At 46.1% G+C, this 12,605-nt stretch overlaps 1 protein-coding gene across 3 annotated transcripts in view; it reads right to left on the bottom strand.

Moving 5' to 3' along the window:
- The window catches only part of ADCY9 (adenylate cyclase 9), a 121,036-nt gene that overhangs the window by 30,581 nt on the left and 77,850 nt on the right, over positions 1-12,605 (bottom strand). For all 3 annotated transcript variants that reach the window (XM_032328640.1, XM_032328638.1, XM_032328639.1), the window contains one exon: positions 5,906-6,096. In XM_032328640.1, coding sequence (XP_032184531.1) covers positions 5,906-6,096 — 191 coding nt within the window. The remainder of the gene's footprint in view (positions 1-5,905; positions 6,097-12,605) is intronic.

The following is a 12,605-nucleotide window of genomic DNA, read 5'->3' as shown; positions in this document are numbered from 1 at the left end:
GACCTCCCCTCTCATGCTCTCTCTCATTGTCTCTTTCTCAAATAAAGAAAATCTTAAAAAAAAAATACAACCGATGTTATATATACACTTAGATTATATAGTATGATTAAAATAATAAATACATTAAAATAGTTAATACATATATATTAGACATTTAAATTGTAAAAGAGCTTAGACTTAATGGAGAGCAGGGAAGACAGTTCAGGGAGCTGGCATGTGTCCTTCTCTGGTGTTCTGGAACGTCAGTGTCTCTCGGCAACCACACCACGGTCAGGGAGACTACGGCACAAGCACTTGCCAGTACTACTAACTAGGCTACTAACTATACTCAGCTTTCCCAGCTTTTCCCCAAATTGCCTTTTTCTGTACCAGCATCCTAGCTGCATTTAGCATCTTCTTGTCTCTTCCAGCCTATGGCAGATCCTCGGTCTTTCCAAGTCTTCGATGACGTCGTGTGTTGGTCAGGCGTCAGGGGTTTTGTAGTCTGGCCTTGGATCTGCACTCCTCTGATGCTTTCTCATAAGTTGGATGAGGTTCAGGATTTAGGAGTAGGACCCCACAGAGCTGGGCCCTTATCAGCACATCACCTGGTGAGGATGGGGGCATGTATGCGACACTGCGAGTCTCATTCATTGTGATGCCGGCCTCATCATTCAGTGAGGCAGGGCCTGCCGGGTTTTTCCACTGTGGATTTACTCTTCTTCTCTTGGTTATCAGCAAACATCCAGGGGAGAGGGGGGAGGGTGGGGATGCTCGGAGGCTGTGCAAATATCCTGTTTCTCCTCAAACTTTTACCCACTAATTTTAGAACTCACGGAGGGACCCAGCAGCAAATACGACTGTGGTGTTCTAGTGTTGGTTCTTCCTCTCCCTCACTCCTTCTGCCTCCATCAGCTGGAACTCTTCTGTAAGGTGCTGATTTCCATGGGACAGACTTTCTCCTAGCTGAAGCAAACACACATGACTGGAAATATAGATAAAACCTGAAAGGTTTTTTTTTAAGAACTTACTTTATGTTCCCATTTCAGAGCCAGCAATCAGACTACTATTTATCTTATAACAGCTTTATCAAGATAGAATTCACATACCATGTAATTAACCCACCTAGAGAGTATATAATTCCGTGGCTTTTAGTGTATTCACAGAATTGTGCAACCATCACCACTACCAATTCGACCACCATTTAGAAGAGATTCTTATTTAGTGTCTGAACTACAGATAGATAATTTACTACTTTTTCCATTTCTGAAATGAACTGAGAGGCCAGCTGTCTCCTCACACCAAGCCCACTGAGCCTACTCCTAACAATTTACATACAAATAACAAGGAGATAAGTGACCATTTATTCAGTCATTAAAAAAGTCATAGGGACTGCCACAGAAGGATGGTCCTGGGGCTACTGACCTCAAAGGGAAAGTATTACCCTTTTGACACAGAACAGATCCTCCCTGAATTGCCCCCATGTGGATGAATTCACATCATTAGCCTCATTACTAACTGTAAACATGTAGAAAAGCCCTATGAGTGCACGGCCCCAGGGTTCTGAATAATAGATTAGGGTTAAATTCACAAAGAGGAGTTGAGCAGCTGTCTTTCCAAGGAGGTCCTTTAGAATGAACTGAGATGCTTTCACAGCTCACAAAGTTTGCGAGTTGGGACTGATGTGATAAAAAAAACCAACCACATCTTTGGTTTTCATTTCTTTGTTCTTCATGAAGATGCTAGACCAGCTGTGTTTTTGGAACACAGCTGTGTTTTTGGAACGAGTAAAGGTGCATGTTACAGTCGAACGCAGTCTCAGTCCGTCTGTCACCAGTGTTCATGGAAAAGGAGCCGCAGATGCCACTGCAGAGCTGCGGTCACACGGAACGAGCTGGGGTGCCGATGCTCCAAAGTCACATGTGCGGCGTGGTTCCATCCCCTACGGCAAAAACTGAAGAACCTCCCTCACGTCAGAGCAAACAGAGAAGGCAAGACCTTCCTGAGTCAGTGACTCGTTGTGGGCAAATCAAAGCGGGATCTGTCTCCTCCTGCCCTTCTTCACTCCTGCCATGGGCGCTGTCCATTTCTCCACGTGGAGCGAATACATGCGAGTCCAGTGTTCACAGAACTTCTACTCCAAACGGAACATTCATGGGCATTACTTCAGCTGATCTTCACACTAGCCCTGGGAGAGTGTCATCACCATCTCACTGTGGCCCAGAGGAACTAAGTGACTGGCTTACAGTCCCAAAGCCAAGGCTGTGAGAAGGATCTTTGATTTTAAGTTCTGGCCCTTTCCACAGTAGTACTCCTCTCCTGATTATGCTCTCCAGGACCTTCCTGATGAGAAACTCTTCACTGCCAGTCACTCGAGAAGCCAAGGTTTAGGTGTGGGAAGGGGTCCCTCTGACCTACGACCTCAGGGCCAAAACCTTTGTCCTTTGATGTCACTACTATGTCAATATAGTACTTGGACTATTTAATGAAACATTAGGTAAAAATTCTTCAGCTATGAACTGGGAGACAACTCACATGGGACAAGGACACTAGGAGTAGAAAACGAATGCTTGGTTGACGTTACCTGCTTCTATTCAGTTCTGCCCGGGCTCCTGAACTCCGTCCTTGTTGGCCTACCTCTGGAGAGCTACAGTTCTCTGTGTATCATTCAAGAATAAAAAACTTAAACCAAAAGAAACTTTTAATTATCTACCACATTCCAGGCTATATCCTTGAGAAAAACGTAAGTTACTTCACACATGGTTTCTGCCCGCATCCCAGGAGCTCGCAGGAAGCTGCATGAGGAACGAGTAAAGGTGCATGTTACAGTCGAACGAACCAAGAACATGGTGATGGGGAGACAGCACTGTTAGCGAGAGGAGTGACAGCAAATTCCAGTGACAGTGAACAGGGCAAAGAAGAGCAGCTCAGAGGGCAGGGGACAGTGAGGGGCACTGCCGGTGACAGGAGCGACAGGAGGACCAAGGCCCGCATGCATTCACCTGAGGAATATTCACTCACCCTAATTTCTTGGTTCCTGCATGAAACTCCTTCCACTAGACAATCATTCCCCCAATAGGTGTGGCTTAAAGAAAGAAGTCTGTGGTCACAGAAGCCCGAGAATACCACCGCCACATCCCCCTCTGGAGGCCTAGTGCAAGGAAGCATGCTAAAGGCTCCAGGACGTCCTAGAGCACAGAGATCCTTTCTATAGCATGCAGCCCAGAACTGCACAGGTTTCCCTGAGCATAGAAAGCTTTTTCCATAACTGCCACTTATGTCCAATCTCAGAAACTACTGCTCAGGGTATGTACTTTCAAGGGAAACACTGCCTGACACAGGCCCCTCCCACGAGCCAGGACTTCCCATGCTAGGCAGAGAGATGTGGGGTCCATGACAGAAATCCACGTGGGAGCTACCTCTCACTGGATGGAGGGCAGTGGCCAGGAAGGAAAAAAGCTCGTTCACAGGGACAGTCAACAGACCCTGGCAAAGGATTAGGAGGAACCAGTTAGTGCTTCTAGCTAAACAGAAAGACTAACCGTACTGCAGATGACATAAGGCAACAAACCAGTGGCATGTGGGAGGTACTGACAAGTGCACAGGATAAATCCACCCCAAGAACCCATGAGAAGCAGCCAGTATTTTTTCTGTTGCGTAAAAACTCTTACTTAAAAGGCCTTATACGTCAGATCAGAGTGTACGTAATGCTTGAAGTGGACCTCAGTTTTCAGTCTTTCAGGCTCAACAATGGCTCCTAACGATGCACTGTTACCCCACGCTTGCTATCTGCAAGGCACTCACCCAAGCCCGCTCTTACCTGACCCCAGGAGCTAGAAGCAGAGGGGCCAGACTGTGCATAATTTCCCCAGAGTGGCAAAGCCTGGAGTGGAGACCATGCTGTCTACCTCTCCACGCTCCCTCCACTCCAACCGTGGGGGCTGTCCTCATCTCAGATGTCCTCACATGAAAATATCCCAGAAATTATACTTCAGGATCCAGACGGTCCTTACCCTCCTGGAAGGGGCACAAAGTCCCCCCCACCCCAGAATTCTTTTTGGCAGACCCAGCTAAATTAATAGATCACAATATTTTTCAGAAAACTTTCAAAGACTATTAAAAATTTATACATGACGAGAATACGCTTAAAAGTTTTTATCTATCCAGATTTTCAAAATAAAGATAAATATATTTACATCTATAACTATAGCTATATACATGTAACTAGAACAAGAAATGTTCTTTGGGATAAGAGAAAACCTTCTTAGGTTAATTTAACATCAAATCGCTGTCACTAAATTTGGAAGTTATGTGCTACGGATAGAAACACACACACAGATAATCTAACATGGCAGGCAAACACAACACATCATTTATTTTTGGATTTGAGCTCTATTTCTCTACTTAAGTACAGCTCAGTTTGAAGCCCGGAGGAAATAAATTCTCTCTAAATAATGAAGCTGTATTTGGAAAACCACGTTTTCAATATCTCCTGCTACAACGGTTCCTGCCCACGCTCAGGGACAGCCTGTGGGCCCGAGAGAGCCGAGAGCTCCTTTTCCTGCCGGCTACAAAACATCGCCCCAAGTGAAGAGGCGGTCTTGAAAGAGCACAGGCAGTAAGGAAATCTCAGTGACATTAGCAGTCCCATGTGTGCCAGAGGACATGGGGAAGGACCGCAGCTAGTGCCCTACATCACAGGTTCTCAACCAGAGGGGATTTTACCCTCCTGGAGACACTGGCCAGTGTCTGGAGGAATTCTCGGTCACCATAACGGGAGGAAGGGGTGCTCCTGGCATCTGGTGGGTGGAGGCCAGAGATGCTGCTCGACGTCCCATGGTGCACAGGCGGCCCCTCACCACAGTTACTTGGCCCAAAATGTCCCTCATGCTGAGGCCGAAAAACCCTGCACTAAATTAACAAGGCACACAACAAAAATGATACACGAGTGCTGTTAATAAACCTGTGTGTGAAAATCACACAGAGTAATTGGCTGACAGGGACTACGGATTCTGCTGGAGGGCAATGATTTGGGTGCCCATGTTATGATCCTGTTGAACTTAAATACCAGCACAGCTGACTTTCAAAGCTGTGAATGAATGTGGATAAACAGGAACATACTGGATTAAAGCCATAACAACAGGCCATCATCCAGACCAACATATCATTTGGTTATCTGAGAGCACAACACAGTGAAGGGGAACTGTTATGAGTGGCCCCCTCTCTATTTTTGTTCTTTCAAATGGAAACAGCAAATATTTCAACAGTAAAAACAAACAAGAGATACCAGTTGCGGGGGGAGCAGCTCATACACTGGTGTGGTTTCATCATGCCCGCGGCCCGCCATGCTAATCCTGTGGCAGTTTATGATGACAGAAATGGGTATGTGCAGACAGCCACCCAGAGGCCTGGGCCCCAACAATGACATACTGTCATGTTCCTGGCAAGCTCGCACTCTTTCAGTGAGTTATGCCACGAGATTCACCCACACCAACAAAATTTAAAATATTCGTGAGACACTGCATTTCAAGAGACATAGGAACACTTGAGAAAATGGTCTCTGAAATAAGATACGAACGAGGTCGCCAAGCAAGCTTCGAGAAGAATCCCCTTTACTATCACTTATCATTAGCTTTCAGAGATCACAAAAGACAGAATAGGTCTCAGAAAAAGAAAACAGCAGCTCAAGTGAGAAGCAAACTGATACAGTGTGGAAAGAAAATGGAAGAGCACAATATTTCAAAAAAGCAAAGGTATTAAAAAATGCAAAATGCTGGTGACTTCATACTAAATTTTAAAATCACAAAAACCAAAGTGAAGGGCATTCCAAGTCGTCGGCCACAGACCCAAAGGCTGCTTATCATTTCACATGTTCTACTGCAGAATTAATATAAAATTTTAGAAGTAGAAAAAAAAAAAAACTAACCTTAACGTTATCAAAGGTTTTGACAGTCTGCGCCAAGTCACTGACACTCCCTGGTGATGCTGTCCCCTGTCCCCTAGGACCTGAGGACACCCGTGAGCCGTCAATGACCTCAAAGCCAGAAAGCAAGGCCTCTGAACAGCTGCAATGAGACTCCTTCGCTCTCTGACCCGCTATCAGGTATGTCTTCAAACCTATGGATAAAAATTACAGTCAGCACAGATGGAAACCACCGTTGGTTGAAATGCAGCTTGATCTTGCTCTCTACGCAGGACATGCTCCTGAAAAGTGGAGAGTAAAGCAAAAATATGAATGTCATATTTTACTATGATTTCTAGGATCTTTGCAGAGATGCACAGATTTCAGGGAGAATATTTGCTTCCGAGACACACCATGTACTTATATCATGTTTTCTTTGAACTCTGGCTGCACATTTTACCTTGGGCGGCTGAAATGAACATTAAAAACTTCCTCCATGCAAGGGTCACATTACACTTTGTGCCAGGAACCAAGCAGACTCTGATGGTTCTCCCTAGACATTCTGGGGTTTATTTTGTTCCGTCGGTCTACATGTAAGGGTGATCTAGAATATGGACCACATTACCCATGTCAGGAATGCAAAACTGCCTCAAAAAGTGAGACTATAATGGGCACCAACAGGAGTAATTAAAACCGCCCTTGATTCAGATGATCAAGTAACAGTTTTCTGTTGGATCTAAACATTCACAGCAAGAACGTGCAGCTTTTGTCAAGCTGTAGTCTACGATAATTTTATTCTCTCACAAAATCCTCATTCAAAGAAAAGTAGGTGGGAGGGGCATCTGGGTGGCTCAGTCAGTTAAGCATCTGATTCTTGGTTTTGGCTCAGCTCACGATCTCAGGGTCTTGATACTGAACCCCAAGTTGCGCTCTACACTCAGCTGCGAGTCTGCTTGTCCCTCTCCCTCTGCTTCCCTCCCCCTGCCACTCTTTCTCTCATAAGTAAAAATAAGATCTTTTTTAAAAAAAATATCTTTTAAATGGACAATTAGCCAATATCTTTACAATTCTCATTAAAGGCTGAAATAACACACTAACATATGCTACACTGTTAGGTGGCTCTAAGGCAGGGAAGTCCTGCTCTGGGTCTTCAGAAGGACTATCTGGTGGGAAAATACTAAGAAGCTGCTTTCCAGAGAGAACTCAAGCAATTTCTGGAAAGGAAACAAGTCTTATTTAAATTAATCCATTGGTAGTCCTTACTGTAATTTAACCAGACTGCAAATCTGTTGAGGGGAGTGGCAATGTAATTTGTTCAATAAACATTTATTTTAGGCCTGGGGTTGGCTCTACCTGGAGAACAGACTCAAGAACAAAGCAAAGTCCCTGTCTTGGAGAGTTTAAGCTTCCCCACAAGGTGGTAATGGAAGGGTATCACTGAAACATTCGAGGTGAGGGGTCTATACTCCTAAATCCACATGGGTGCTTCTACTCAGGATGCTGTAATAAATGCCCTAAAATTAATTACTTCAAGAAGGACGAGGGGGGCCTGGATGGCTTAGTCAGTGGAGCATGTGACTCTTGATCTCGGGATCATTAGTTCGAGCCCCAGGTTGGGGATAGAAATTACTTTAAAAATTAATTACTTAAACAACCTAGGGATTACTTAATTATCCTTCATCATGTTATAGTTACGCCACCATTTCCTCATTCAATCTCTCCTCATCCCCCTTTCTTCTCGTAAAAATACTATACTATATGTCTTTTCAAGACACCTAGAGAGATCCTAGAGCACAGCAAAATCATAGGTGGGAATCAAAAGACTTAGATAAGTAACTTTGGATGCTAACTTGCCCCAAATACTCACTCTTAACTAAGGTCAAGAACTTCCATATGGTTTTTTCTCCAACAAAAATACACAGTGTACAGGGTCAATCACAGTCACAACTAAGTCCATGTATCAGCTGGAAATGGAACATGAACTGGAATACGACACGGGAATAAGAGCACCTTTGTAGGAATCCGTCAGACTCTGTCGCAGAAGACGCTGAACTCACTTGCCATTTTGCCTTGGGAGCATCGAAGAAGGCAAGCTCTGGGGACTAACCAGAGAAAAGTCCTACGTCTGACCTGTCCCGGAGTCTCCATGCCAGTAGGCTTATTTCTAACTTCGTCAAAGGCCCGTTCCCTGGTGCTGCAGGAATGGGGACGGCCCGTGAGTCTCCCGGCAGAGGGCAGGCAAGGCCCGGGACAGCAGGAGCTGCTGCGGAGGGCTGCCCCGGGGACCCAAAGGAGGAGGGAGGACGGTAGTGCATGAGGAGCCACGGTTGCAGGGAGAGGTTTCCATTCTGACTGTAGCTGGCCCTGACCCCAGAACAGCGTTCCCTGCAAGATGCCTGGGGCTCCCCTGCCTGAGGCTGCTGCTCCCTGTGGGCAAGGACTCCCTGCGGAAGGCAAAGGCAGGGCAGCCAGAGGCTCCGCTCTCGGAAGTCCTCAGTCAGGAAACCGCTTTTCCCCACGCCATGCAGTTCCACACGGGCCAGAGCAAGTGTAAGAGGCCTTTCCTGAGGCGTGACAACCAAGGCAGAGAAGAGGCTGGGCCAGCACACCAGAAGAGTACAGGCTGAGCCCAACAGATGCATGCATGGGGCTGAAGTTCGTCCTTCCAAGCAGGGCCGTGCCCTCTGGCAGCGACGCAATGACAGCGGCCCAGCTCTGCGCTCACAAACTCTGACGCTGCCGTGGCGTGCACACCCTGAGGCCTGCTGCTGCTCCTTTCAACTGTGGCGACTGCTCATTCACTTAGCAAGTGCCTCCCGTCTGTTGACCACACACTGTGATAGATGTGTGGAAGACAGGTGTGAGCATGTCACCTGCATGGGGGGGTGTCACCTGGGGAGGGATCTAGAGGGCGGGCAGGTGTGAATATAAAATCTTAGGACCCTAGGAAGCACAGGAGGGCGGCCCCTTATGGACCTGGGGGCTAGGGAAGCCTCCTGGATGCAGCACCCTCCAAGCTGAGGACTGAGATGAAGCGAAGGAAAAGCCTACAGGGCCAGGGGCGGGAGCGGCTGCTGTCGGGCCGTGGGTGCTGCTCTAACAGTTCATGAAGAGGCTCCACAGAAAAGGAACCTCTGGCAGGCATAGTCAAGGGACCGAAGTGAATTCAGAACAGCTGGAACAGGGAACGCATGTCAGGGAATGGTCAGAGACGGACGGGGGCCTGTGCAGGGCACCACGCAGACTAGCTCTGGGAGTCTTCATGTTGGGGGCAATAGGGGTGCAGAGGGAGATGGTAAGGAACAGGCATGAGACTGAGGAAAGGCCAGAGAGCTGTGGAAATGCCAGTCACAGTGGGTGATAAGGGAGTTAGGGGACCTGGGAGTCAGGACGTCATGGTGGGAACAGGAACCCACTCTCCCCCAAACGTAGTGGTGGAAGCAATGCCTCTACAAGGGGCCATGCAGACGTGGGTAAGGGCATGGATTCTCCAGAAGAGCCGTCAGATTCAGGCCCCACCACCACCTCCCCACCAGGTGACCCAGAGTAAGATATATTATTATAGGACCAGGCTAAACACAGGATGTGCCCCATGGGGCTGACGCAAAGATGAAATGAGTAATATGCGTGAAGCATTTATGACAGTGCCCGGCACGGTGAAAACTCCGGAACGTGAGTTATTATTATCAGTGTGGGTGTCTGACTTGCTTACCATGGGAGTCTTCTTCGTGTTCCACATCTGTGGGACTGTTAAATCAACAATTGCTCCAAATTGTGTTTCTCATGTGAATTGTTCTTTAGGGAGCCCCTGATGACCAACATGGGCAGCTAGTGTTCCAGAAGTCAGACTTCTGTACGTGTCCACAGCAAGCAAAATCAGTGAACAAGTTAGGTGTCCATGCTTCCATGCAGAAAGCTAAACCTAAAGTGAAATCTATTGCCAAAACTGGAGTGGTACTGGCCAGGTAAAGTAAGGCAGCCTGGTGCAAAACTCCCCAGAAACCTATTGTGGCTGCATGACTGAATTCGGGCCTCATCAAAATCTCAAGTCAAAAGAGTTTATAAGATACCCCTGGGGCTAATAATATATGTTAATAAAAAATTAAAAATTAAAAGAAAAAAAGAGTTTATAAGAGATAAGGATTTAATGAGTAACTACAACACACTTGGGGTCCAAGTTCATAAGAATGGCTCTCTTGGAGCAGAAGGTCAAAGTAAGACAGCTAAATGATTTATCTTCTTAAGTATAAACAGAAGATTAACAAGATTTCTTATATTCCTTCTGGGTAATTGATTTTCAACCTCCCCAGCACTGATGACTTTTTTCATCAGCTTCATTCTACAGAGGCTACAGAAGGGGGACTTGTTTACTACCACACTCCCACCTGACAGAGGGGCTGGTCTGTGGCTGTGTGCACTGAGGAGACTGAGGCGGTTAACATGCTTAAGCAGATCACAGATCCTTTGAGGAGGAAAATGGTGGCTTGCACAAAACTGGTGCTTAGGGGCACCTGGGTGGCTCAGTGGGGTAAAGCCTCTGCTTTCGGCTCTGGTCCTGATCCCAGGGTCCTGGGATAGAGCCCCGCATCAGGCTCTCTGCTCAGCAGGGAGCCTGCTTCCCTGCCTGCCTCTCTGCCTCTCTCTCTGCCTACTTGTGATCTCTGTCTGTCAAATAAATTTAAAAAAAAAAAAAAAAAAAACACAAAACTGGTGCTTAGTTTCTGTGAACTAAGTGTACTTTCAATATATTCCAAAGTCCATTTTTGGAAAAGACAAACTATTCCAGCCTTTTTCTTTATTGTGGTCTTTTGCTGCACGGTGCCTGCTTTGGAGTGAGACAGCCCCTACTACCCAGAGTCAAGGACCTGAATGTCAGCTCAGCAGAAAGAGGAGAATACTGAGGAAGGAAAAGATGCTTTGAGACGTGACCTTGGGAGTTAGCAGCATAACAAATGCCTAGAAGCCTGCATCACTAACGATTTGAAACAATAAACATATGAGAGGCGATCAGTTTGGCCTAGCTCATAAACATTCAAAAAAGTTATTCCACTTTGTATTTTCCTTCATTACTAGGTCTGCAATGGCCAAGAAGCAAGAGAACTGTTTAAACTACAGTGTAGTCAGTGGGGATGCCTGTGTGTCTCACCCATTTAAGTGTCCGACCCTTGGTTTCAGCTCAGGTCGTGATCTCATGGGTCATCAGGTCGAGCCCCGTGTCCAGCACAGAGTTTGCTTGAGATTCTCTGTCTCTGCCCCTCCCCCTGCTCAGGCCTTCTCTCTCACTCCCTCTCAGATAAATAAATAAAATCTTTAAAAATAAATAAAATAATATGTGGTCAATCAATAAGGAAAATAAACACAAAAAGGTTTAGCTATCAAAAAACAGGTTCTGGGGCGCCTGGGTGGCTCAGTGGGTTAAAGCCTCTGCCTTCCGCTCAGGTCGTGGTCCCAGGGTCCTGGGATCGAGCCCCGCATCAGGCTGTCCGCTCTGCGGAGAGCCTGCTTCCTCCTCTCTCTCTCTCTCTGCCTACTTCTGATCTCTGTCAAATAAATAAATAAAATCTTTTAAAAAAAAAAACAGGTTCTATAAAATTATAGATACGATATTTCATAATTATCTGTTGCCTCTACCAAAGAAGACCAGAAGTTTTGGTGGGGAAAACAAAATAAAACAAAACATTTTGCAGCTCATTAACATGAAAACACTCTGGATGGGTCTCTGTTTTTTCTACTCCTAGGTAAAACCACTAATCATAAGGACTGATTCATCCTGGTTGTCACAACACTTGACAATAAATCACAAGTTCCGACAGCAAATGGGTACTGGTGAAACTGAACCAATTCTTTTTAAAAAATGAAGACCCAAATAATAAAATATGGAAGAGCTACTCAAGCAGGTAAAAGAAACAAAGAGTAGGCACCATGCCTGTCGAACTTGGTTGTGACCAAACCTTTAGCTAAGAAAACAAATTTTACAACACACACGCACACACGCTCTACCTCCTGCTCCCGGAACAGGGGCTTTTCTGTACCTTGCTTCCCTCTCTGTAGCAGTAACAAGTAAATATGCTGCCATCACAGCCAAATGTGAGTGACCAGGCCCTTAGTGACCGTGCTCCCACATACCATCGTCTTCCTCCCTTTCACATCTGGCCTTTACTAAAGACTACCTTGTTATGTGCTATGGTGCCAAGTATGAACACCAGACAGCCCAGGGGTGAAAACTTCAGAGACCCACTCCTCCCACCTCTAAAATACTCTTGAGTTCTGCTTTCAGGCCGCAGGCTTTCACAAAGGCCACAGAAATAAGTTCTTTGAAGGAAAACATTGGACACACCCACAAAGAGCCCACCAGGTGCTCTCTCATTCATTCATTTGCTCATTCACTCATTTACTTACCGAATAAATGGATTATTTATTGGGTACTTACTGAGGCTGAGGAGCTGGGCAGACTGCTGAAGGAGATGAAGAGGAAAAAAAGCATACTCCAGTTTCAGAGACCACGTATGGCTGAAGAGTGTGACTTAGACACTCAACTCCAGTTCCCTCATCAATAAAATGCAAACACTAGGAACTCAGCAGTGACAGCATTTCCAGAGCTGTTGTGGGGATTATATGAGTTAATGTACATAAAGAGGGAGAGATGATGCCCTCCCTGTCTTTGGGGGCACTCAGGAGTAACTCAGTAAACCGAGGAAAGGCATGAAGTAACTTTCACAAAAAA

Source organism: Mustela erminea, chromosome 20 (genome assembly GCF_009829155.1).
Source record: "Mustela erminea isolate mMusErm1 chromosome 20, mMusErm1.Pri, whole genome shotgun sequence".
In the NCBI taxonomy this organism is placed as follows: Eukaryota; Metazoa; Chordata; class Mammalia; order Carnivora; family Mustelidae; genus Mustela; species Mustela erminea.
The sequence above is the reverse complement of the archived record's forward strand: the minus strand, read 5'-3'. Positions and strand labels throughout refer to the sequence as shown.